Genomic DNA, 27,802 nt, shown 5'->3' on the forward strand with positions numbered 1-27,802 from the left:
TTAGTTAGATTTTTTTTTTTAATTTTGGCATTTCTCTGTTTGCATTTATATTAAGCAAAGTGCATCTTTTTCCGTTTCTCAACACATTGCACAATACATAAATAACGATGCATATAAAACGTCTTCATATTTACAAGTAATAATATATTTATATATAACATAAAATACATATTTAACTTTTTATTTCACTTAATTAAATTTTAGTCATTTAATAAACAAGTCATTGTGAGTTTTTTTTCTGTCTGTCTTAAAACATCTTCTGGAGAACTTTTTTCTCGCTCTGTCACAGGTCCAGAGGAAGTCAGGGGTCAGTCCGTGTGTCCATGGCGAGGGGAGGAGAGGGGGCGGAGGCTCGTTGCTATCGGTTATTGAATATAACCTCGAGCCAGCACGGGCAACTGCTAATGAACTGTCTGGTGTAGCACTGGCCCCAGCCCTTCACGAAGCTGATCTGGACCGTGAAACCGGTCCGCGGCTGCTGGCTGAACTCGTGGTCGTTGGGCCTCTGCAGGCTGTTGGCCTTCTCGTAGTCGAAGGCCTTTATGGAGAAGCCGGGGAACACCTTGTGCACCAGCAGCGTGCGCGACGCGGGGTTGTCCAGTGTGGCCGACTTGATGAAGATGGGGTAGCAGCTGCGGTTGTACACCCACACGCCGTCCGCCTCGCGGCTCAGCTGGATGCCGTAGCCGATCTTGGCTCGGACCATCTGCACCAGCTGGCTGCGGCTGTCCGAGGCCAGTTGGCCCAGGCAGAAGCCCGTGCCCTGAGGTAGGTCGTAGAAGATGTCCAGCGAAGGCTCCTGGACTGAGTAGAGGCGGCCCACACGCGTCTTCTCCTCCCAGTACGCCACCACACACCAGTGCCCTCGCTCGCCAGACTCCAGAAGAGCTTGGGAATCTGTGGAGAGGCAAAAAGAGAGAGAGAATGGTCAGTGAACGGAGTCAGCAGCTTAATAAAGGTGAAGAAAACAAGGAAAAAAGGCACAAAACAATGAGATTTAACAACAATTCCTTACTAAATAATTCAATGCCTTGTGAAATCTCAGACTTCACCACGATTCGATTTATGAATGATTAGTTAAAATGCACTGAATGCACACGACACTGGAGGAACTAGTTACACAGCAACAGAACACGGACCATAAAAACAATACACTGAGGTTTTTTTGCAGGATTTTACTTTTGAAAATAGCCTGAAAATTTCATTCCGGAAAAAAAGAGTATCAAATATAACAATTATGAAATTCCAAAGTCGTTGCGCCTTCAGATCATTTTACACTCTAGAACCGGGGTGACCAAGCTTTTTGCATAGGGGGAGAAAGAGGGGTCAAACTTAAGTTGAAAATAAGAATTCATTAAGTCACACATCGCTGTTGCTGGAACAAAACCTCATCTCCAAAATGGTGACTTCACAGGAGAAGGAAAAAACATACTCTACTTTTAATGTAAGTCAATGAAACTTACAATGTAAATGACAACAGGTATATTCAAATTGTGTCAAAAACTGAAAAACAATACAAATGGAGATATGAGGTTTTGTTCAGACAGCAGTGATATAGTATAAAAATATGTTCCCTCATTGGACGAGGGGGTGAGGTGGAGGGCCAAATCAACCATCCTCAAGGGCCAATTTTGGGCAGCCCTGCTCTAGAAACCTTTCACGCTGTAGACACAGTGATACAGACAGAGAAACAAGAAAGGGTGACAAAGAGGAAGGGAAGGGCATCAGTGCACCAGAAGCAGTTTCAGAAGGGAAGACGCCTCAGCGCACCCAGAGGTAAAGGACATTACCGTCAGCACAGCCCTTACTACAAACCACACAAACCACACTATCAGAATCCGCCTCAAAGTATCAGCGCAGCACTTTCCTGGCCGCTGCCAAACATCGCTCGCATCCTTAATTTCAGCGCCAGGGAGCAAACAGCGCAGGAATGCTTGGAATGCGTGTAGAGGAACTGGGTGCTGCGCAGGCCGTCACCGAGACCTGTTTACACTGGGTCTGCGCTTATCTCCCATCTCTAACTGAATTTCCTTACGGAACGGCCTCACCAGGACGCCGCAAACCTGCAGAGACCCGCCTGCATCCAGCAACAGGAAATTAGATGCGATACATTGAATATTTAACCCTTTAAAGCCTACGAGTATGCGGTTCCCCAAACCTCATAAGCACAGAACTTACACAATTACTTCATTGTAGTTACTGAATTATGAGTCTGAAAAGTAACTGAACAGTAAGTCTGCAGTTTAAAGCACTAGTTTAACCAAAAAAGCTAATGTAAAAGTCTATGACACAAAAAAGGAACCATTCCTTTAAGAGTTTAACCCCTTAAACTCTGAGGGCCGGTTTCCCAGACCCAGATTAAGGCTAATCCTAGACTAAAAAAAACCTCCAATGGTGATTCATCATTGGCACTGCAGTTTAATCCAAGACTACGCAAGAAAACAACCCTATGGGTCCACACTCCTCATTAACTTACAGATTAATTCACAGTAGCTATCAAATTAACTAGTGTAGATCCCGAATAGCCCAAGAATACTAACTTTATCATCAGACTTAAGGACACTAACTAATGAAAATGACTTAAAACTGGTTAAAAATGTCTAGAAATAAGACAGATAATCTTATATTAAGTGCACAACCATCTCAAAATGGCAAATATTAGACATACCGACTAGATTTAAGATCATTTCACATGAAAAGATCCTATTTTTTTGCAGTGCAGTGCAACTTCTTTTACACACCTTTAAAAGCAAATAAATATTGCTCAAATAGTTACTGAAAAATAAGCCTTAGAATGTAATAAAGCTGAGATTTTAAGGTGTTAAGCGGTTAAGACTGAGAGTTTGTCTCTTTAAAACATGAAGAAAAGTGAGATGAGGTCTTCCAGCAGTCAAGCTTGTAGGAGTGGTCAGTTGCACAAAAACTGGACACTAACTTGAGCAGCGAACAGCTCAAAATACATCGCGAAATAAGCCGAAAGCGGGTCGAGAGCTGAAGTGCGTAGAAATGGAAATGTGTCGCTGCACTTTGGTCCCATACAGAGAGCTCTCGCTCCTGAGCGGAGCTGAAGGGGGAAAAAACTATCAGGGCCGCGCCGGCTCCAGTTTCCCTCCCCCCTAAACACGGCCTCCAGCCCCCCTCGCTCTCCCTCTCTCCATATCTCTATCCCACAGAACACTGGCTCCAAGCACCAACAAGCCAATGGGGCGGCAGGGGAGGGGGAGAGAGAGAGAGAGAGAGGGAGTTTTCTCTTTAAAACTTTTTTCCTCTCTCTGTGCTACTTCTCCATCTCGGCTTCCTCTGGCTGCTCCCTGCTTCTCTGTGCTTTGATTTTTAAGACCACAGGAGGTGCAAAAACATTAAATATGCATACAGGTTTATTTTTATACCTTGTTAGGACACTGGGGTCATATATATATATAGTATTAGATATATGCAAGTACCTATATGTAATAATGTGCCCTATATATAATATGTATTATATACTCTGTACATACAAGCACCTCTTCACTTCTTTCTGTTTTCCATTAGAAATGAATTACATATACTCCGGTAGCGCTCAGTCCTGAAGGGTTAAAGAAATGAGAGGGGAAGGGAAAAAAGAGGAGTATAACTCCCAGCATCCCTCCTTCATTTGGGCTCTTTTTCTTCGGCCCCTCCCTCGCTCCCTCTCTTTCATCTGGGAGGAGGCAGAGCGCAGGCAGTAATTTGGCTGGGCTCTGATCAGGCTCTGGAGCTTTATCACTGCCGGCCTCTGTTATTACACCCAAACCAGCCTTCATTAAGAGCGAGGGGGGAAAGAAAGACAAGGGAAGAAGAAAAGAAGGGAATAATTCTCTCCATAACCCAACAGGCTATACCAGGGAGCTTTTGGGGTGCATGATGCATCCATGTATACCCCCTCAAATGCCAGACACAGTGAAAAAAAAAGTGATGCATTGAATTTTCCTAAGTCAAATGTGTCCGTCTCATATTTCCGCATCGGCATATAAATCACTGCTGTCGGAACAAAACCATGCATTTTCAGTTTTTGACCTGATTTGAAAATGCATGTTGCCCTTTACATTGTGCGTAAATTTCATGATGAATGGACCAAAAGAAACGGCCCAAAATGACTTGGAAAGACGCCTGGTTCCATTGACTTACATTAAAGCCAAAGTATGTTTTTTCCTTCTCCTGTAAAGTTATTTTGGAGATACGAGGTTTTGTTCCGACAGCAGCGAAATATATTATTTCAACACGCTGGCAATGACTGTGTTGATGTGAAACATTTATTCATCTGGAGTTGATGCACACATTTGCATGGAGTAAATTCAGCGCAGCAGTGTTAGAAAACAAGGAGGAAAAGCAGTTTCCTCAAAGCGTGTTCATTCTCAGTGCTTGGGTTGCAGCATTTTTCTCATTATTCCCACAGCGGAGCCTCCACTGTCTTTCTTTCCCCTTTTTTCTGTCCAACAACTCCTTCTGTTTCAGCTCAACCGTGGGCACTGGGATACCCTGCTGTTTGTTATTGCAGAGAGAGAGAGAGAGAGAGAGAGAGAGAGAGAGAGTGAGAGAGAGAGAAAGAGAGAGAGAGAGAGGGATAGAGAGACGTGGCGTCTGGGGTCATTATATGGCTGCCTGTCTGGACTTGTCATCACAGCCTGAAACCACTGTGGTATTTATCTCTCTCACACACACACGGGCTAAGGTATTCATCAGTCAGCTTAGTGCCCATTCACAGCATGGGAAACCTGCAATAGCTCCACAATAGCTCCCCTTCCAACCGAGTCTGCAAATACACCCATGCCTAATGAACATTTCTCAACATCTCAGTGTCTCAACTGATACCATATACTAGCAAAGCTGGCTAATGGCTGTTAAGTCACATATTCTGCAGCAATAAGCCACAAGAGGCCACACGGTACAGTGATTTTTACAGCGGGTTAAGGGATGTTGTTAGGCAGAGTCCCTTCATCAGTAGATCGTGAGTTCAGACTGGGATTTTTATATAGACGCTCGTCTTTCTTTGCAAAGTTGATCAGTATCGGATTATGGTGATGTAATCTATATAGACACTATCTATCGCGGCGCACTTCGTTTTATTTTTGGTAACAGACCTAAAACCCATCACTGTGAGCTGTACTGCAAAGTTGGCTTGGATTTTTATTTACATAGCTCTGTAAAACAGCTTCCATCCTACATTTCATTGCTCCTTACAGTCGAAACAAATGAAAAATATCAAATCTAATGATTCTGGTTCTGCATGTATCATACGCTTCTACAGAATTTGGTAAGAAAGCATTTTCACGCAATGCCCCTTCATAACTTACAACTGAGGGTTAAAACACAACTTCTACCTTTTAGTCAGTTTAAAATAAACAACCTGACAGATAAGAGCTGTAGATATTTCTTAATTTTATCTAATTTCTGCTTTGTTTTATTTATTTTATTGGTTTTGTTCGCTTTATTTGCTCTAGCTAGCTGTTTTAAATTTGTTCCTAATGTTAATAAATATGTTCGTCTATTTTCATTAACTATATAACTATTTTACTGCATGTCTTACAGAGCCCCACTGTAAATGGTCTCAGTGGGTTTATTCATTCTTATACAAGTAAATAAATCAAATTACATTTGGGAGTTCAACAGAGCGCAACTGGGGTGGGTAGGATGGCCCTCCCCCCATCATTTAGCTGACGTAACACAATTGGTGGTTAGCGTTCTCCTCCAAGCGTGTTCAGCTTTACAGTCTTGGAAGAGTCTGTTTAAAATAAACGCCACTTCAGTTCATATTTTGTTTCCAAAATGTCCAAATACTTTTGGGGCCAATATATCAGGCTCAATGTATATATGTATAACATCAAATACAGTATAATATTCTACGCACACGTACTTTTAGGTAAATGTTAGTTATTTACTATACAGGTACGAGCGCCCGTGCGCGCATGTGTGGCGTCGAGGTGGCGGTAAGCCGGGTGGCCGTGGTGTCACCCCGACTGACATGGTGACAGCCAGGCGCAAAGAGGCTCCCAAAATAGAGCCTGCAACACGAGGACTCTCACACACACACAGAGTCAGGTAGGTGTCTGCCAGTCCTGCCTCATCTCTCAATCTCTCTCCCCCTTGGTCTTCTGCCTTTCCGTCCGTTCCTTTCTTCTCTCTCACTCTGTCCTTCGTTCTCTCCTCTCCTTTCTTTCCCTCTCCTCTTATCTCTCTCTCCTCTCCTTTCTTTTCCTGTCCTCTTATCTCTCTCTCTCTCTCTATTCGTCTCCTCTTTCTGTCCTTTCCTTTTCCTTTCTTTCCTTTCTTCTCTCTCATTCTGTCCTTTCTCCTTTCTTTTCTCTCGTTCTGTCCTTATTTCTCCCTATTTTCTCTCTGCTCCTTTCTTTTACTGTTTCTGTCCTCTTTCTCTCCTTCTCTTTCTTCTCTCTTTCCTCTCATTCTGTCCTTCTTTCTCCCAATGTTCTCCCTATTTTCTCTCTTCCCTTTCCCTGTCCTCTCTCTCTCTCCCCTCTCTAAGTGCTGGCTGTCCTAAACAGTGCTGAGGGGGCACAAAGTTTGCTCTTTCATTTCTATCTCTTTTTCGTTCTCCTTCTTTCTCTCTATGACTCCACACACACACACACACACACACACACACACACACACACACACACACGTGCGCACGGCTCTTTGTTCCACGTTCTGTAGAAGGTAAATCCTCAGTGGGTGTGCGCGTAGCCTCAGGTAACTCAACTGTCCTTCGTCTGTCTCCAGTGGCCGCCTTTGGCCAATGTGTTCAAATACCAGCACCGCACACACACCGCACACACACCGCACACACACACCGCACACACACACCGCGGCTGTGATGATTTCTAGAGCAGGTCAGGGGCAAACTGCTCCCTTTAAAGGAGATTCAACTATATGACCTTATTAAAGTCCACATGTAGAGATAACAGAGAGAGAGAGAGTGAGAGAGAGAAAGAGAGAGACAGACAGATAAACAAGGGGGGTGGGAAGTGAGGTAGTTAGAGAAAGAAAAGAAGTAAAAAGAGAACAGAGAAAAGAGCAAAGAGAAAAATTAAAAAGAGCAAACTGAACTCTTTCAGAGCTGTTTAGAACAACCAGCACTTAGAGAGAGAGAGAGAGAGAGAGAGAGACAAAGAGAGAGAGAGTCTGCTGATCAGTGAAGGACTGGAGACAGTGAGCAGTCTGGAAAAGTTAATGATTACTTCTGTCTGACTCCACAAACACCACACACACACACACACACACACACACACACACCCCCGCGCTCTGTTCAGGGAAGCTGTTCTTATTGATTAGAGTCCGTCTGGACTGAGCGAGTATGTGGGAGGCCACAGTGTGTGTGTGTGTGTGTGTGTGTGTGTGTGTGTTCTCCTTTCCTCCACGCTCCCCCCTGTCAGGCCGGGGTGGGTGAGGGGAGAAGTGACAAAGGTCAAAGGTCTGTTCAGATCAGAGGGGGTCGCTTTTGTTCTGCTCGCTTCTGTTTGACCACAAGGCAAACTGACGCACGCTGACCGCCGGGCTGCTCTTAAAGCGATAGTTCGGTAAAAGATCACGCTTATACAGTGTTCCCTCCTCACCCCAAGTGTAGTTGCTTCTTCAGTTCTGCACTGGAGCTACGAGGCTAATGTAACAAGTAACTTATAGCTTATAACCCACCAATTAGCATCATCCAAACTTGCGTCTGAGACCGTGTGGAGCTGTTCAGTGATCTCTAAACGAGCTGACTGTGTGGTTTCAGACACTGATATCTATAAACAAGCCAATTCTGATGTAATGTCACCTCATGAAGTGTAAACTTTGTATAGGTTCATGTCAGCTGTCACACAAGGCTTATGTAGGCATCAAACTGACATCTTGTACATATTCTATCCAAATCCTGTAATCTGGGATATATATATATATATACCCTGTGTACCCTGCATCATATCATAGCTTCTTTCCAAGTAAAAATAAGTCATATCTTCTACAGAGAACGTGCCTAAATATGACATTTGTCTGAAAATTTTAGCACAGAGTTTCTGTTAATATGCTAAGTTTAACATATTGGAAAAATTACAAAAATAATATGTGCCATAATTTTTTTCACAGTAATATTTTTTATCCTAATTTCTTTAAATCTGCAAATAAACATAAATTGTGCATTAAAAATGTGTTCTCTGTAGAGGATGTGAACTTATTTTCTTAGAGAATCAACAAAAAGTGTAATGTGACCATTTTTCCATAACTTTATGTGTAATTTGACCACTTTTCCATAACTTTATGAATGACGCCTGTTAGTAAAGTGTTACCGAGGTGGGACACATAGCTAAAAACAACAATACTGATTCTTTAAAAGCTACTACATTTAAAATGATCTATTTGAAAGCACTTATGATGATGTAAAAGTAGACTATCATGCTGAAAGTGCTCAATCTATCGCTACCCTACCCAACAGGACGAACCGCAAAGCTAACATCACCTCACACAGTGTGTGAATGAGGGCTGTTTCAGGATAGATTTCAAGATTGAATCACATTCATTCTGTTTTCACTCCAACGCCCCATTCATCATTTTCTCCTGATATCCGGCCCTAACTGATACCCATCTATACAGATACGCGCCTCCTGTGATGAATGTGAAAAATTGCGCAAACTATTCCAATAAACAGCCACCGTAAACTGGTTCTACAAAACCTACAAGCGCCAACACAAACCAGACGACCACACAAACAGATCCTAATGACATCTGTTCTGGAAGCTGGAGCCGAGGTCATTTTCCCCTCCTCCTGCGTGTGTCTTTGTGCTTCAAAGTGGCGGGGGTGTAGTCCTTGCCCTTCTATAAATATTGTCTTTTTCCTCAGGCATCAGGGTCTTTCGCACAAGCTCCCAACACAACAACACAACCTCAGGGCCCACAAACACAACAGCCTGCCTGCGCGACAAACACAAACCTGAGTACTGAGTACTTTTACATGAATCCGCTGCTTAATGAAACCTGAAAAGTGATTACAGACACGTCCACATCACCAGCCTTGTGAGTCAATCCCGACTTTTTGATCAGATCTGATCTTTTTGCCTCAGTGGCTGATCCCATTTCACCCCTCGCCCCTACCACTCAGCCCTTAGCCCTCTGTTCTGTTGAGATAGAGGGGTAGGGTGAAGTGTTAGGGCTACACGGCCCTCCAAACAGAGGTTTTTCAGAGACTCCAAACAGAGTGTTATGAGAAAAAAAGAAAAACTGGCAAGATGGCTGTGCGAGCGACCAAAGAAACATACAAATGCGAGAATTTTCTCTCTTAAAAATCATGATAACCACTGTATTATCTTAGTTTCATGTCATTTCTGTGTATTATGGTCCTTTTCCTCATAACAAGCATAAAAATCACTAATAGTATGCTAATGTCACGGTAGCTGGCTCGCTAAATATCCCGTTCCACCTTAAATAGTCCAGCAGATCTGACGCCTGAAGTGCCAGAATGTAAATGCTGCTCCACGGGAAAATTGAAACGAGAACCTGGTGAATAGACTTCAGCTTCACATCACCGAAGAATTGGGGGTGGAAGATATTAAACATTGTCACACCTCCCTCTTTAAAAGCATAAGATGTCCTAAATGTAACTAAAGCCCAGCAGTGAGGAGCTGAACTTTACCCTCCTCTGCTGTCACTGCAGACTGGCAGGGTCGCCTACAGAGCAGCGCTGGTAGCTGTTAATGAAGTAATGCTCTTTTTATTTAAGGTTCTGATTTCACAGGAGATTTCAACCACTACGCCTTGTAACTCAGTTCCAAGGGGCAATGTGACACTCGAAAACAAGGGGTAGGGGTGAAAAGAAATGGGATTGGGCCTTAAAGTGCTTATATTTTCAGTATTATCCTTCTCTGTTTGGTGCATCCCATCATATTATTCATAAACAATGCTTTCAGCAGCAAAATACAGGCACACTGACAACCAGCCAGTGACATCCCATCCTCTATCTGTCATTAGAGTGAAGAGACCCGTGCCCTGAAAGGACCTGCACACGCACATTTCCAAAATCAATAACGTCACATGCACGACCCATCTGCATCATAAACAAATGCTACTTCCAGTTTGGGCTGGACTGACTCATTTCCCCAAATATCGAGTCCAATGTATGGGTCACTTTCACTGACCCTCCACTGACTACAGCTATTAAAGCTGGTTTTTCAAGTTAAAGCCGCTGCTGACCCACAAACCGGACAGTGACAGGGCGCAAACACTGGATATGTACCTGATCTAGCCACTCAAATCTGAAACGAAAACCTCTGTAATGTGAACGTAGCCCGAGACACTGAAGGAGACAGAGAGAGAGAGAGAAGAAAACAGAGCAACAAAGACAAAAAGAGAGCTGAGTGATCGAAAGTAGGGAGGACAAAAGGAGGGGGGCGGGGGTTCGTGACAGAGCCGCTTTGTTTGGTGGGACTCTCTCTCTGTCTGTAGGACTCCAGAGAGGGAAACGGGTCAATAAAGGAAATTGCCAATTAGGGAAGGGGGGAATTACATAAGCCAAACATTGAACTTTGTCATGGGACCCCGCACACAAAACAGGAAAACACTTCCACACACAGGAAATACTTCACCTCTTCCTCTACTGTACGCTACAGTGAGGGGGGACTGGGGTGCATTGAACCTGACAGCCTGCACCGATCTGGAACGTGCACTGATATGGGGCTTCTGGATTCTGATATCCCATATTTTTCATGTTCGTATCTGTCTATGTGCCAATATATACGCATTAATAACATTAACATTATAGAGAAATGCACCATTTACTTTCTACAGGCTTACAAATGAAAATCAAAATGAATGAAATTGATATTTAGTGTAGCGCCCCCAAATTCGCCTCAGCATTCTGCTCTTCAGGAATACAATAAATGCCTGAACGATTTGGGGAAAATATCTAATTGTGATTTTTCTGATCAATATTGTCATTTAAATGCAGTAATTTCTTATAAATTCATTTCCAGGCTTGTTTTTTATACATATATTCCTACATAAGCCTTGTATGACACACACACACATACATATATATATATATATATTGCTGTTGTTGGGACAAAACCCCCTCCAAAAAAAATGTTTCAGTTTTTGACATAATTTAAAAATACCTGTTGCCTTTCATATTGTGTGTAAATTCATTGATGGATGGAACAAAAATTACTATCTTTTTTTCAAAAAAAAGTCTGGTTCCACTGAATTCCATTAAAAGTAAAGTAGGTTTTTCCTCCTCCTGTACAGTTATAATTTTGGGGATACGAGGTTTTCTTCCAACAACAGCGATAATATCATCAATGCATTTTCTTTAAGCAGCTATCATCGTGCATCTCTAATCGATGAGCTAACAAAGTGCAAAGTGCTCATGTTTTGGCCAGTTGTGATCCTTCTGAGCTCAGAGATTTGCATCCCTAAAGGGGGTCTGTTTTTGATTACTAGGAATTTGCCGAGTCCTGACAGAGTGAATGGTGAGCTACGGCGGCTGGAACGTCTGATTATGACATCACAACCCACACAAGGGCCCAAAGGTTGATGATGTAACAATTACTGGCCTTGCCTTTATGATATTGTGTAACATGGCAACCATCAGCCAATCAAGCGAGACTGTCAGAATTCCACTCTGGAATCTGTCACTTCCTCAGAACACACACACACACACACACACACACACACACAGACACAGAGTCTGTCGTGCGAGCATCGTCCTACAACATAAACAAACACCGGCGACTCTGTAAACCTCCCGGCAAACAGCGATGTCATCAACCTTCACCATTCTCCCCAACATCCCAACACACACACATACACACACACACACACACACACTGCAGACAGAACGGAACAACCGCTGCCATTGTTCAGAGGCCAGGATGTTAGCAATCGCCGTGGGAACCAAGCATGCGTGTGCATGAGTGCATGTATGTCTATATATGTGTGTGTGTGTGTGTGTGTGTGTGTGTGAGAGAGAGAGTGTATGGCTCCACACAACCAGTCACGCCAGTTATGCAGAGACACATACGTTGTTGTGGCTTTGTTTTTTTTTCTCTAAATGATGACTATTAATTATAATCTGCTCAACCCAACCACAACCATTCATTCTCCTCCAGCGGAGAGAGAGACACCAGACAGCCTGGAGACCGTCTGAGTGTGAGTGTGTGTGTGTGTGTGTGTGTGTGTGTGTGTGTGTGTGTGTGTGTGTGTGTGTGTGTCTGTTGATGTCTCACTGGGACTAAATGCCCAACCCAGGGTTTCCACCCATTGGTCATCAACTTTGTGAATGGAACAGACAGAGACAGTCGCTGACCTCATAACAATTCAGTTCAATCACAAGCATTTAGAAAGTTATTAAATGATTCATGTGAATCCGCATCCGAATACCGGAAAGAAACTTCCCAGCTTTTCTTTTCCCTTCCTGTTCCGATATGCTCCAAAAAAGCTTGTTGCAAAGTTGAAACCAAAATAATGATCCAAAACTGAACTGATTCAACAGGTTCTAACATTGTGAATGAGATGCAGTTGAACTGTGATTTTCAGATCGATTCGTTTGAACACCGAGGCAGGAATGAATCCCTCGCTCTCTCTCTTTTGATCATAACCCCACAATGGCTTATGTGAAAAGCCGGTGCCTTAGAGGAGACTGGACACAACAATGGCCAACTTGTTCTCTGGTTAGCCAGCACCTCTCTCTCTCTTCTCTCTTCTTTTTTCATCCATCTCTCTCTCTCCTTTTCTCATTACCTCTCGCTTCTGGCTCTCTCTCTCTCTCTCTCTCTATCCCTCTCTTTTCTCTTTTCATGCATCTCTCTTCCCTTTTTCTCATTACCTCTCTCTTCTGGCTCTCTCTCTCTCTCTCTCTCTCCACTTTCTCTTCTCTTTTCATCCATCTCTCTCTCCTTTTCTCATTACCTCTCGCTTCTGTCTCTCTCTCTCTCTCTTCTCTTTTCATCCGTCTCTCTCTCCTTTTCTCATTACCCCTCGCTTCTGGCTCTCTCTCTCTCTGTCTCTCTCTCTTCTCTTTTCATCCATCTCTCTCCTCTCCCCTTTTTCTCATTACCTCTCTCTCTTCTGTCTCTCTTTCTCTCTCTATCTCTCTCTCTCTCTCAGCAGGTAAACACTGTGTAAACTCTGAGTTGGATGTGGGCTTTCTGAGGAAAATATTCTGGTTAATTTTTTCCCCCTTTCTTTTTTCCTTTCTCCTCCTCTCTCCCTTCTTTCACTCTCTTTCTCTCTCTTATTTCATAGTGCTCCCCCCTTTCCCAACCCACCCTACACACTCTCTCTCTCCCTTGCTCACTTTTTTCATTCCTTCCATCTCATGCTTTCATTCTCTCTCTCTCTCTCTCTCTCTCCTCTCTCTCTCCCCCTCAGGACTGTTTTTTGAGGGCAGCATAATGACACAGGGAGAGGAGCCGAGCCGAGCGCCCAGCCAAAACCCTGCTTGGCTGCAGTGCTGAGGGAGGAAGTGGGCAGTAATGAAAGAACAGAACAGCAGAGAGGCTCTGAAATTAGAGAGACGCCTCTCTCTCTCCTTCTCGCTCCCTCTCTCTCTCTCTCTCTCTCTCTCTCTCTCTCCCCTTCTGTCCTCTGTTCTCCTGTTCTGCCTTCTTTCCTTCTCTCCTTTCTTCCCTTCATGTCTCCTCTCAGCACTCATTGTCCTTTTTTCCACGTCCTCCTCTTCCTCCTCCTTCTCTCTGCTCTCTTTTCCTCCTCCTCCTATACAGATACATAGGTAAGGAAGCCTATTTCATGAAGAATTACAGGGACAACTCTCTGTCTCTCTCTCTCTCTCTCTGTCCTTGCAGACAGACGACTTTGTGTCGTTTCTCTCTCTCTCTCAGAATGTTTTCTTTCCGTTTCGTGGAGGCCACCAGGAGGACCCTGCCCAGACCCTGCGCTTTTTCCTCCGAGGAATGATGTAATTTCCTGTGCTGCCCTTTCCTCCGTGGCTAACCCAAACAACCCAGGAACGAAGGAGCGGGTCGTCAGAGTAACGGCACAGCCTGTAGGACCCTCACGTCGGAGTGCGCAGTCAGTGCCCACGACTAAAGCCGCTCATACACACCTACAGTGACTTAAACACAAGCATAAACGGACCTGCTTATGTTGTTACTTACACTGCACGACATACTCTTACCTGTAAACACGGACAGAGGAGCTCTGCACGGCTGAAAACACAGAATTTCTGCATTTTGTCTGTATTTTTGCCCACGTTTAAGGTGAACAGTGTGTCATACAGTGTCAGAAACCACATAATCAAGTGTATTAGAGACGAGTGTGTGCTGATTTAGGCATGCAGTGTGCACGGTGCTAATTGATGGGGTATAAGCTTCCATTGCCTGTTAGCTACATTAGCTTCAGAGCTTCAGCGCAAAACTAAAGAAACAAACTTCAGACAGCAGACATGTCTTGGCTGATCGACTGCATTTGGAGGCTGGTGGGGGGGATTGTGTAAATTTATGTGTGTGTGGTGGTTAATAATACCCCTCTGACTAAATTTCCCCGTGTAGAGGAAGTGTGTGTGTGTGTGTGTGTGTGTGTGTGTGAGAGAGAGAGTGGGCAGGAGGCCAGTCTGAGTGTGTGGAGACTCCACTCTCACCTTACACACTGCCCAGCCGGCTCCAACACACATACCATCATACACACACACACACCCACACACACACACACACTAGAAAAATATCTCTGAACTCATCGTCTCACCTTCAGCCTCTCTACTTCCACAACTACACACAGTCATATCTCACAACTCATCATTTCACCTTCAATCTCTCTACATCACTCATATGTGCACTAGCATACACACAGAATCACTTCCTGTCTTCCCAACACCTTGCAGCACTGTGTTCCCTCATCTCTCTTTAGGCCCAACATGAATACCACAGGTAAACCCCTAAACAGCTATTGCACCAAATCTCTTAAAACTGAACCCCTAAACACAAAAAATACCCCCCTAAATTAAACTGATAAAAGCCCAAAAAACTAAACTACTACACACTTAAACTCCTAAACATTCAACAAGCTAAACAGCTTAAACTCTAAACCCCTGAAAGCCCAAAAATACTAAACCCTTACAGGCTTAAAAACAAACCCTAAAAAACAAAATGCCCAAAAGACTAAACCCCTAAAAACTGAAACCCTAAAAAAAATAAATTCCCTAAATGCTTAAAAAACTAACCCCCTAAAAAACTAAGCACACACCAAACTAAACCATTAAATGCCTAGACACGTTAAATCCCTCGAAAACTTCTAAACGCGTAAAAACTACAGCCATAAAAGTGCTTAACTTAAACACCTCAAACTAAAACTCTCAACACCTACACCCAAGAAACAAAACCTAAAACTAAACACTTATCAGCACATTCAACTCTACACACTGTCAAAAAATCCATATTCATCCATTTATGCACACACTGTAACATGTATAGATGGCTGTGTGAGCATTAACACAGATAACAGGTCTGGGACAAAGAGTGAAAGAACAAAAAAGGGAGAGCAAAAAAGTGTGAGAGCGCAGAGAGTGAAAAAGGAGGTGAATGAAAAAAAGGATATGGCATTAAGAGAACACCATAATACTCGTTCTCTCTCTGTGTCCCTCTCCTTCTCCTTCTTTTCTCTCTCTGCTTTTCTTTCCTTTCTTCCTCTCTGTTTCTGGCACACAGCCCACTGTGCATGTCTGTTGGTGGCTGTCAGATTGAGGTTAACTCTTAATAACCCCCAGCTTTCCAGGACAAACAACACAGCACAATACAGAGTTTAAACCATCCAGTAATCCAGCTCAGGCTTACACACACACACACCCACACACACCCAAACACAACTAAGAAGCAAGGACAGCGATAAGACAGTAAAGCAGTGTTGTTCTATCTTGTGTTTACTTCCAAAATCAATAAAATTATCCACGAATGGCGCCAAGGAATCAGCAAAACAATATTTCCCCGTTCGCGTTACACCACCGCGCAGCCGGCTCTGATGATTAGTTAATGAAGGCTTTAGCAGATCTGTTCTTTTGCCTGCCAGTAAAGCAGACAGGCATGGAGCTGCCTATTTACCGCACCGGAGGAGCAGAACAACGCCACACTACTTATTTACCGCGCAGAACACTGGAGCCTGCTTTCAGTTCAGCTCGGATTTTCCACTAGACCTGCAACACAACCCTGTCTGAATGCCCCCCTCCCCCCACCGCCTCCCTCCCACATCCACATACAAACGCACTTGGGCAGCGAAATGTAATAACACGGTGTGTTTGTTCAGGACCACGTTGGGATCAGAGGCAGAGAGAAAACAAAACAAAAAATTCTTCCTGCTGAAGCTGCGCATTATCATGTTGTACATTAACAATCTCCCCGTGCAGCCAAACACGCAGTCCGGCCCAGTCCAGCACTGTCCAGTTCGGTCTTTTTATCAGTTTAGAAAGTTTTAATGTGTTCAGAGCTGCACTGTTAACCCTTAGAAGTCTGGAGTTATATCGCCTTGGAGGTCGAGCTGGGAGGACTGCATGGAGGGCCAGTGAGCGAGTATTAATTTGTCTGTATGTAATCTGTTTATTTGAGTTGGCTAGCAACACCGGGCCTCAGGGAGCACGGTTAAAGAGTAAAGGAGCATACAAAAACGACGAGAAAAGGAGAAAAGAGAACAAAACGGAAGAAAAGAGAACGAAAAATGAAAGAAGAGAACATATACAGAGAAGAGAAGAGCAAAAATGAAGAGAAGAGATGAAAGGATAAATAAAGATATGAGAATAGAAGAGAACAAAAATGAAGAAAAGTGGACAAAAACAAAAAGAGAAGAGAACAGTAGAGAAGAGAAGAGAGGTGAAGAAAAGAGAAGAGATGAGAAGAAAAGAGTGGAGAAGAGAAGAGGAGTAGAGATGAGAAGAGTAGAGAAAAGGGTAGAGAAGAAGGGAACAGAAGAGTAGAGAAGAGTAGAGAAGAGAAGAGAGGTGAAGAAAAAAGAGCAGACAAGAGTAGAGAAAAGAAGATTAGAGAAGAGAAGAGAAGAAAAGAGAGCAGAAGAGTAGAGGAGAGAAAAGAAGAGAAGAGAGCAGAAGAGTAGAGGAGAGAAAAGAAGAGAAGAGAGCAGAAGAGTAGAGGAGAGAAAAGAAGAGAAGAGAGCAGAAGAGTAGGGGAGAGAAGAGAAGAGAAGAGAAGAGAAGAGAAGAGAAGAGAAGAGAAGAGAGGAGAGGAGAAGAGAAGAGAAGGGGAGGATTGACATTAGTGGGCTTTTGCTCGCACGGCATGCTGCTGTCGGCACAGGAGCGGCAAGCTTTTCATCCTCGGATTCGCGCACATACAAAAGAGACGTAAAACAAACGGTGGGGCACACGAGGGGCCGGCGAAAGGGAGCCGCTCCAGCAGAGGCCTGAAAGAACACAGAGGCAACATAATCCAGCACGTCCATCTGACTCTGACGATCGGCCCACACCTCAACCCTGAAGCCCGGGGCTCTTAGAGCTCTAGTTTTAGCCATGTTTATGCCCCGCTTCTCAGGCTAAGTACGCTGCTATCTCAGAGCCGATCTGGAAACATGCACACGCACAGTCCCTCCCTCATCTCGAGGAGCGGAGCAGCGCACACCCACCATCGCACAGAAAAAGCCTTTAAAGTCCCACTAATGAGAAACATCTGTACGAATGAAGCAGGCACAGTCCAAACCAACTCTTTCTACATCCATCTCTCTCCCTACCTCCCCCACCTCTCACTCCACTCCCTCGCTCTACCTCCCAGTGCCTCTCGTAAACACCACTGGATGCCTCAGCCTCCTATTTAGGCCGGAGCAATGTTCCAAAAGTATCCAGACAGACCTTTTAGTTGCTGAACTTTAAGGTAATCTCCTTAGAAAACTATTACCAACAGAACGGGAGCAGCCACACATGAGCTTCGCTGGCTAGAGGTGTACAAAGCCCCCCAGTGTTGGGCTAGAACTGCATTCTCTGGAGTGATGGAGCTCCATCCAGTGTCAGTCAGAGTGGAGTTTAATTATAATCATTCATAACTCGCCACTCAAATGAATCAGTGTGAGCAAAAGGATGATGTAGGCAGTTTTAAGGAGGGATATAAAGAGGAGAGAACAGTTTGTTCTTACCTGAGAACCCCACAGGGGCTGAATGTATCGTTCCCCCAGTTTCAGTGGAAGCAGGTATAGTGTCTGGAGAATCTACAGAGAGACAGAAAGTGAGTCAACATACTGTATTTTGTACTGTACATTAGGATGAGATTCAACGACTCATGGAATCTCAAACTTCACAATGACTCGTACGATTCAGAATCATTTTTAAACACGCTCTGAATGCACAAGGAACACAACACACAACAGCAGAGACGCTTTTTGGTGAGATTTTTACATCTAAAAATTAACCTCAGGATTTTAGTTTGGCCAAAAAGTGAGTGCATGCTTTATTAGATAACTGAATGTTGCTGTAAATGAACAGACTCAGTTTTAAGATCACATAATCGATGCAAATGAATCACCACCTCCTTGGGGTGATTCACAAAACTCATTATATGATTCACAAAACTCATTATTTGATGCAATATATGGGCAAAAATAGCAAAAATAAGGACGTGTCATGTTAAAATATTAATGTTTCAATTTTTTAGTTTACTAGAGCATTCCACATGATAAAAGTGCGATATTTTAAACAATAGTGTCGATATAACGCTCTAGCCACAAGCTACCATGCTAGTCCCGATACGACATCCATACAATACAATGCAAAATCATACAATACAATACACTTTGATACAATTTTATATAATATTTTATATTGTTCATATGCATTTTTACACCTCTAGCACACACACAGAGCCCCTGTTGGCCTTCCGGGATGAAAAGGCCATGTTTGGCAAAAACTAGAGCCCGTGTTTGGCAAAAGCAACACAAAAACATTACATTTCTCCAAGACTCGGAGCAAAAACAGCGTCTGAAGGCCCACAGCATTCGCTTTTTTCCTCCTCTTTTCCTCTAAGGCAAGATAAATACACTGTTTTCTGCAAAAGAGGCATTGCTAAGGAAAAAAAGGCAACCCTAGTTCAGTGTGTGTGTGTGTGTGTGTGTGTGTGTGTGTGTGTGTGTGTGTTCCAGTTCTAATAGGAATATACAGTTTAGCAGGATACACTCCATCAAGCCAAAAACAATGAAGGAGACAGGAAATGGCCTCAGCCTTGAAAGCTGTGTACAGTAAATTTTCTAAATGGCATGCCAGCAGACAGGGAAAACTCTCTCTCTCTCTCTCTCTCCCTCTCTCTCTCTCTCTCTCTCTCTCTGTCTCTGTCTCTCTCTCTCTCTCCCTCTCTCTCTCTCTCTCTCTCCCTCTCTCTCTCTCTCTCCCTCTCTCTCTCTCCCTCTCTCTCTGTGCGTGTGTGACTTAGTTCCACCGACACTAAGCAGGACTTTGTGTGGTTTCCATAGCGATTAGAGCTGCAGGTAATTATACATTCCATTCAGAGAATATAAACACTGGCGGAGACGCCCACCGGCTCGGCCGGCCAATCAGACGTCGCCACCCTCGAACGGCCGTGCATTAGTTAAAACGTCTGCTCGGGAGGTTTGGATAGACTGTCTGCTGTCTGTCTGCTCTTAATCTCAATCTGAAAATCTAATGTTCTAACAGTAATCCTCGCTGTGAAGCCTTTCTGGTTCCGCAAGCTGCATTCCTTCATAATCACAACGATTAGAGCGAAACCTCATGGGTTCTGACACCTTTTTGTCATCGTTCTTCACAGTTTAGTTCTGAAAAGGTTTGTTTATGAGCTGATTAGTGCTGTTATCTTAGTTGGAACAGTGCATACATGTGTATAACTACTCATGTGCACTCATTAAGGATTAGTACACCTCAAATTATATCATATGCTTCAGTATCGCTGCTGTCGGAACAAAACCTTGTATCTCCATTCTTGGCATTTATATATATATTAGTTTTTTTGCCATAGTTTGAAAATGCCTGTTGCCTTTCACATTGTGCATAAGTTTTACGATGAACGGCCCAGAAACGTCCCAGAATTACTTGAAAAGACGTCTGGTTCCATTGACTTACATTAAAAGTACAGTCTGTTTTTTCCTTCTCCTGCAGGACCGGACTTGGAACCACTGGCCTAGTCACATGACCGAAAGAAATACTACTCAATTACGATGAACAGTGCACAGAAAAGAACAGAAAGGCCCACACAGCTATGACAGAAGTCAATGGGAAGGAGTTTCAGGTGTTTCATCCTTCCATTAACCTCTATTCTAAGTGAGTTTAAAGTCAGTGGGTTCACTAAGTTCAGGAAACCGTTCAGGTTATCGTGTCTGTATGTTGGGCGTGCAGCAGGCTGGAAAACGCTGGTGTATTCCTTTAAACTGGCAGGTGAGAAGGCGCTGAGCTGAGTGAAACGAAGCTTTGAACCTCTCTCTGTTCCGCTCTCTCTCTTTCGGTGCCGGTAAAGCGGCCGGAGGCTGGAGCCGGTCACTTTGCTGCGGTCGGACTAATGAGATGCACGGTCAAACCTGAGACTTACTCACTGACCACAGAGCAGAGAGAGAGAGAGAGAGAGAGAGAGAGAGAGAAAGAATACTCCACGTATAAAACTGTAATTACATATGGTTTGTTAATAGTCCATTAAACAGATTTATCTGCCTTTTAAAACGTTCAAAACAGGAGAGAGTGAGTGAGATTCGAACAGTCCGTGATTCAATTTACAGGGAAACAAAATAAACAGCCATTTAATAACAGCAGAGATGAGAGTGTCTCCGGACATAGCCTTACATACTAATTCAAACCAGCCTCTCTCTCTCTTTTTCTGTCTCTCTCCTTCACAGTACTGCAGGTAGGTGGAGGAATACTCCACTCTTTGAAGTCTGGCAGAATTTTTTTTTTTGCTTTCCAGACAGAAATTATTACGGTTTTAATCTGCAGAGCTTAAAGAGTCTTCTCTTCTCTCACTGATCAAAGGTTTCAGAAGCGCTAAAACACAAACGAGGGAGCAAAAGACAGAAAGAGAAAGCGAGAGAGAGCGAGAGAGAGAGAGAGCGAGAGAGAGAGAGAGAGAGAGAGAGAGAGAGAGGTGAAAAGTGTGGCTGTGTGAGTAAGGTGGTGAGTGAGTATTTTTGGGAGACTTCGAGTGGTCAGTTGCGCTGGGCAAGAGTGCCACGTCACGGGCATCAACAGACAGACAGACAGCCACCGATTCCAGAGCTCTATACACTTTCTCTCTCTCTCTCTCTCTCTCTCTCTCTCTCTGTCTATCTACTTGCCTGCTACATGTGCCTGAGCTAAAGAAGAGTGTTTGTGTGACAACAAATCCCACAGAAATTCACCCACAAGCTTCTGAAGATGCAGAAAGAGCAGAGAAAAAAAAACAGTTTTAGCTTTTCTTTTAGCTGCTTAGCTGGACTTTTAGCTTTTTTAGCTGTTTAGCTGGACTTTTAGCTTTCCTTTTAGCTGTTTATGTGGACTTTTTGCATTTTTAGCTGTTTACCTGGACTTTTAGCCTGTCCTTTAGCTGTTTATGTGGATGTTTAGTTTTAGCAGTTTATGTGGACTTTTTAGCTTCTTAGCTGGACTTTTAGCTTTTCTTTTAGCTGTTTAGCTGGACTTCTATCTTTTTAGTTGGACTATAATCTTTTGTTTTTGGCTGTTTAACTCGACTGTTAGCTTCATTTCCACAGACGGAGAAACAGACTGTGTCTCTCTCTCAATCACTCTCTTTTGTTTTCTTTTGATTGGAGGTCAGACGATTGATATGTAAATAGGAGACACAAATGAGATCTGCTCTTCACACTCCGCCGTGAAAGGTGTGTGTGTGTGTGTGTGTGTGTGTGTGTGTGTGTGTGTGTGTGTGTGTGTGTGTTAGGTCAGTGACAGGCGACACAAAGCAGCAACAAAGGAGTCGGCTCGGCTAAATGAAGCGACCCTCCACAGTGTCTGCCTCTATTGTCCTATTAATAACACACACACACACACACACACACACACACACACACACACACACGAGTCTTCGCAGAAACACAGCTGTGGCGACAAATGACTTCCTCTCAGCATGTTCATTGAGAGATATACTCTCTCTTTCACATTCACTCTCTCTCCCCTCTCTCTATATACATTTCTCTCTCTCTCTCTCTCCTTTCTTTGTCTCTTTGCTTAAACCTGCCACCTTACAAACTCCTTACTGCTATATTAGTTTTAAGCAACATGTATACAAAAGCTCTCTCACTCTCTCTCTCTCGCTCTCTCTTTCTCTCTGCACTAAGTAGTTAATGGAAGAGTAAAGAGAGTCTTTCAAGGAAGCTTCCTCCCCAAATAGTCCTTCCTCTCCTCCATCACGGCGCCTCTCTTTCATTCACACAAGCACACACACACACACTCACTCAAATCCAAAAATCTGATTCATAAAATTCATGACTCACGCCTGAGCGGATGACGCAAAAGCAGCCACCAAGCAGTTGAAGTTGTCCTCAATGTCTCTCTCTCTCTCTCACCACCTTTTTTTTAATTCTGACTCTAAACATTACCATACGAGTGAAGGGGGGGTTTAGGGGCTTTTCAATTACACTCACAGAAACTGTGAATGAACACACATTAGAAAAAACATAGAGAGAGAGAGAGAGGGGAGACAGTGAGTGAGAGAGAGAGAGAGACAGAGGGAGAACATGAGAGAGAAAACAGGGAGAGGGAGAGAATACACAGAGAATGAAGAGAGAAAAAGAGAGAAAAATGAGAGGAAAGGAGAAAGCATGAGAGAGAGTAAGAGAGAGAGAGGAGCGAAAGGAAATAAAACGAGAGACAGAAAAGCAGAGCGAGAATACAAAGAGAATGAAGAGAGAAAAAGAGAGAAATAGAGAGAGTGTGAGGCTATAAAGAGAATGAAAAAGAGAGAAAGAGAGAGAGAGGAGAGAAAAAAGTTAAAAATGAGAGACAGAAAAGCAGAAAGAGAGAAAGAGGAAGAGAAAGAAAGCAGAGATAGAGAATACGAAGAGAATGAGCAGAGAGAAAGAGAAGGAGAAGGGAGAGCAGAAGAGAGAGAGCGAGAGAGCGCGGGAGAGAGAGATGGACTCAGAGGCGCTCCCTCAAAACCTCAGATGAATTCAGCAGATAAAACGCGGCTCCAAAGATGTCCCAACCTTTTCCCCCTGCGTGAGGCACATTTCCGCTTTTCTTCTAAACCACCCCCATCTCTCTATCCCTCTATCTCTCCATCCTGGAGCCTTTTCGCTCTTTATCTGAGCTGCCAGGTCGCTCCTACAGCCAAAAGTTTGTGCAGACAGCCCCCCCCATCACCGTGTGCCAGGATGGATTGGGTTTAGGCTCTGGCTTCTTGCCATTCTATTACAGAAGTCTGGCAGACTGCTGCTCACTGTCCATCATAAATCACAACACGTCACTGGGAATCTGCATCGGATAACACACTGTATAGAGATGCATGCTAAGAGCCATAATTATATATATATATATATGTGTGTGTGTGTGTGTGTGTGTGTGTGTATATATATATGTATATAAATATATATATATATATATATATATATATATATATATATAGTTTTTCAGTTTTTGATATAATTTTAAAGTACTTGTTGCTCTTTACATTGTGTGTAAATTTCATGATGAATGGACCAAAATAAATTTCCCACAATGAAACTGAAAAAAGTCTGGTTTATTAAAAGTACTTTAAAAGTAAAGCAGGTTTTTCCTTCTCCTGTAAAGTTACCATTTTGGAGATACGAGGTTTTGTTCAGACAGCAGCGATATATAAATATATATATATATATATACACACATAAAACTCTTATTGCAGTGTAAAACTTATAATAAGTATCAGTGGGAAATATGTAAAACAGAGCAATATTTAAAGCTATATCTTGTTTTCATGAGCCAGAAAAATGACTAAACAAAACCAAACTGTCAGAAAAACTGCGCTACAAGATTACGTTATAATGCATATATTTATATGCAGCAGAGTAAGACATATTTCTTTTTTATAAGCCAAAAGATGACTGAGTAAAACCAAACGCTGCACCGAAAAGTGCAAATAAATACAGAATCACAAACAGTGATTTAAAAGGTTGCGGCATGACTCAAAACCAGCAATCGCAAGAGCAGAGGAGACAGTTTCAGTGATTCAAACAAGGACGATGAAAAAAACAGAAAGCAAGAACATTATAAAACTTACCGGGTGGTTTTAGAAAATCCACTGGGTAGCGTGAGTACGGGGGAGGGGGGGACTCTAGGAGAGAGAAGAAGACGAAGAAGAAGAGACCATGAGAAAAAAAAAATGGTGGGGGGAGATAGAAACTTATGATAACAGTTGGCATTCTTTTTGGAAAAGTGTTTGTGTTAGCAGAGAGGGCTGGAGGCAGAGCAGTGCGGATAAACACGGAGCCGCCTGGCGCCAGGCTGAACGGGGGGAGAGGGAGGGGGGATAGGGGCCTCCAGCAGGGCTCAATGATACGCACTAAAATATCACTCTGCAATACTACTGCTGCTGATGCACCGCTGCGATACTTCTTGCGATATTTTACGATACCTCATTGCGATTTGGGTTACATTCTACAAAAGTGGGTCAAAATGCCAACCCTCACTAGTGTACAGGTTTTAATTAAATGCGTAAAAGGCTAATTTAGACATATCTATGAAATCAAATGTAACCCCCTAAACGATGAGGGTCTGTATGAAGGCCTGCGCTTCCACTCCTCGTCCTCATAACACACAGATTAGTCTGAATAACAAATGTTAAAATCAATAACTGAACAATAAAGAGCTGAAGATACTGAGCATCACTGTGCTATTATAAATAATGCATTGACAATGCAAATCAAATCCTATGTTAAAAAAATTTCAGGACCTGAATATGGATCCACATTTCAGTTCCTTTAAACTCACATATTAGATTCATAGTAGTTCCTAAACAATACGATTAATAGCTGAATAATAAGCCTGCAGTTTAAGCCTATGAAGTGACATGGTTGGCAGGTTATTCTAGCCAGAAATTCTTTGAATTTGATCCCATAAATGCCTTGATTCGTCAATATAGCTACGCCTAGTGCTCCTAGCGCACAACACAGATATGTCGCAGCAATAATAATTAGGATAACAAACTATATTCTCTTCAGCCCAAGCTGTCTATGCAGAGAACTTCAATGTAGACTTAATGTTGAAAGAAATAATAATAACAAAAAGCACTTTAAACAACATTTTGACTAAGTAACCATTTCTAACAGATGTTTAAATGTTCACCCATGATGATAATCTTGTCATTGTGTATCATATTTGGCTGACGAAACATAACGTCATACAAGTAGCGATGAAATAATTCATTATAAAAGCACAAAAGAAAACTAATATCATGCTGACGAGCCCACCAAGCCTCCTTCCTCTCAAACACAGTGCCACTAAAATGTGAACAGCCCTCCTTAAAAGACACACTCATCTTACTGCTTTCTTGCTTTCAGTATTAATATTATCCAGGCTGGAGGCACCATTAAGTTGGTGGACTTGCAAATCCACCTGTGAGCTGAGTTAATAGTGATATCGGGGTTAGGAGACACAGCAGCCTCAATGCCAAATGTGCCAGACTGACTGTCTACAGTGACCTATTCCACCCAGTCTGTGCCTTATAACAGCATAATAAACACATCACGAACCATGACTGTTAGATGTGGAATAAGACTTTAGCTAGCTTAAACTGAGAGACATAAACTATAACTGTATTATATGACTGTCATTTGTGTATATGATTTAGCTACAACATAGTTATAAACTAGATGAGATGATATATAACTGCACAACTGTCAGAAAGGTTGTATTGTTTTAGGTGAGAAACAAGAGGTATCTGTTGTTGCCGAGACATAAACCAGACATGATACAACTATACAAAGGTATAAACCAGCTACGAGGAAGACTCTAAAATTCTTAGCTATCACAATAGATAAAATATGAACTGTTATAAAGTATATGTACACATGTAAGAGCTGACATATTTAGTATTAGTAGGCCAGAAATAAATACATGACTAACTCTAAGAAAGACTGTATTGTACAGCATTACAGTTATACAACCTCACCTAGCCATAGGAGCAGGTTGAGACACAAACTAGATGACAAAGTATAGTTAAGCATTATATTATTGCAATATAAGAGTTTATCCAGCTAGATAAGATATAAACTAGGGGTGTTAGGAGGACTGTAATAATAATAATACAATAAAATTGCAATCCTATATGTATATATATAGAGTTTTCCCAGTTAGATAAGACATAAACTAGGGGTGTAAGGAAAACTGTACTATAATAACACAATAATATTGCAATCCTATACGTATATATAGAGTTTTTCCAGCTAGATAAGACATAAATTAGGGGTGTAAGGAAAACTATACTATAATAACACAATAATATTGCAAACCTATAGTTTTCCCAGCTAGATAGGATATAAACTAGAAATAGGTGGACTACATTATAATAATGCAATAATATTGTATTGCAATCATATATATATATATATGGGATAATATAGGGGCTTACCTAGCTCGCACAGTCTGCTCATGTGGTGCGGGTTGCAGCAGACTAGCTCCGGGTTCACCTTGCCGTAGGACTCGCAGCCTGGTAGCCGCTTGAGCTCGGCGCCATGCCGGAGGTCCGGCCAGCGGAAAACCTTGGAGAGGAGCAGCGGGAGGGAGTAGGACTGCTGTCCGAGTTTGGCGTCCACTTTGCCTGGCAGCAGCAGGCAGGGGCTCCGCGCCCCTCCCCGGGACTCCACCGCCTGCAGGAGCCCCTCCAGCTGCTTCTCCTTGATCCTCTTCAGCACCGAGTGGGTCAGCGCCTTCAGTTCGGCCTCAGAGCCCGGGCTGGCCTTATTTCCACCGGCCGGTTTACCCATGCAGCACCCGCTGGTTCCCCCGGATCCCCCGGTTCCCCCCAAGCCGCCACCGCCGCCTCCTCCTCCGCCGCCGCTGCTGCTACCCGCCTCTCCGTCTCCCTCGACGGGCGCACGGCTCCTCCAAAGTCGCCGCACAAGCCCCGAGCGTCTGCTCCTGAACATGCGGCACTGAGGGAGGGCTGCCCGGCTACACAGCGAGCATGGCGCCGTGCCCAGTGCATGAAGGTCCCGGGACGGCAGACAGGCCGAGAGGAGACGGTGGAGGAAGCGGGAGCAGCAAAGGCTGTCTGTAGCATGCGCCAGACTTTAGTTTTTTTGCACGAAAAGATCAAATTCTACACAAACTCTACACAAAACTCAGTACAACCGCAGACGCACCGCGAGCCGCCCCGGCTGCATGCGCAACAAAAGTAACAAGCTAAGAGCTCGAGCCGGATTCCACTAAACATTCACATTCGTGCCTCTCTCTCGCGCGCGCACACACAGAAAACACTTCAGGCTCGCGCATGTGCTCGATAAAAGCTCGGCGAAACATCCCAGTGTGGCGTTTTAGATCCATACGGTTATCCTCGAGCGCGGTTCGCACATTCTCTGAGCCTCGAAACGCGAAAGACACAAAACCAGAAAAAACCCAGCCGGCAACAACAACACTGCCACGAGCAGCAGCAGCAGTCCCTCCGCGCGAGCCTGGGCTGTTTCAGGCTTAACGTTACAGCATCCAAAACGCGAAGGTGAAGGAGGGTGGAAAAGGCTCTCAGATCCACAGGACAGATCCACGAAGAGGCTGGAGGTCAAAAAACAGCGGAGATAATGAGGAAAAAAAGGCAGAATTAAAGAAGGAGCAGTAATGTCGGTGAAGTGCTGAGGGCTCCACAGCTTTTCCTCCAGCAGGACCAGCGAAGTTTCCGAGCCCTAAAACACGCGCGAGGGAATGAAGCGGTGAAGGAGGAGAGCAGGCGCTTCCCTCTCT

General features: G+C 43.6%; 1 protein-coding gene across 1 annotated transcript; it reads right to left on the bottom strand.

The window, feature by feature from the left end:
* On the bottom strand, positions 1–27,802 carry smad7 (SMAD family member 7). The gene is made up of 4 exons (XM_036587810.1): positions 26,478–27,802; positions 24,129–24,182; positions 18,064–18,135; positions 1–897 (listed from the first exon to the last, which is right to left on the bottom strand). The coding sequence occupies exons 1-4, from the start codon at positions 26,992–26,994 to the stop codon at positions 359–361; spliced, it is 1,182 nt and encodes a 393-aa protein (XP_036443703.1). The 5' UTR covers positions 26,995–27,802; the 3' UTR covers positions 1–358.

Source organism: Colossoma macropomum, unplaced genomic scaffold (genome assembly GCF_904425465.1).
Source record: "Colossoma macropomum unplaced genomic scaffold, Colossoma_macropomum, whole genome shotgun sequence".
Classification (NCBI taxonomy): Eukaryota; Metazoa; Chordata; class Actinopteri; order Characiformes; family Serrasalmidae; genus Colossoma; species Colossoma macropomum.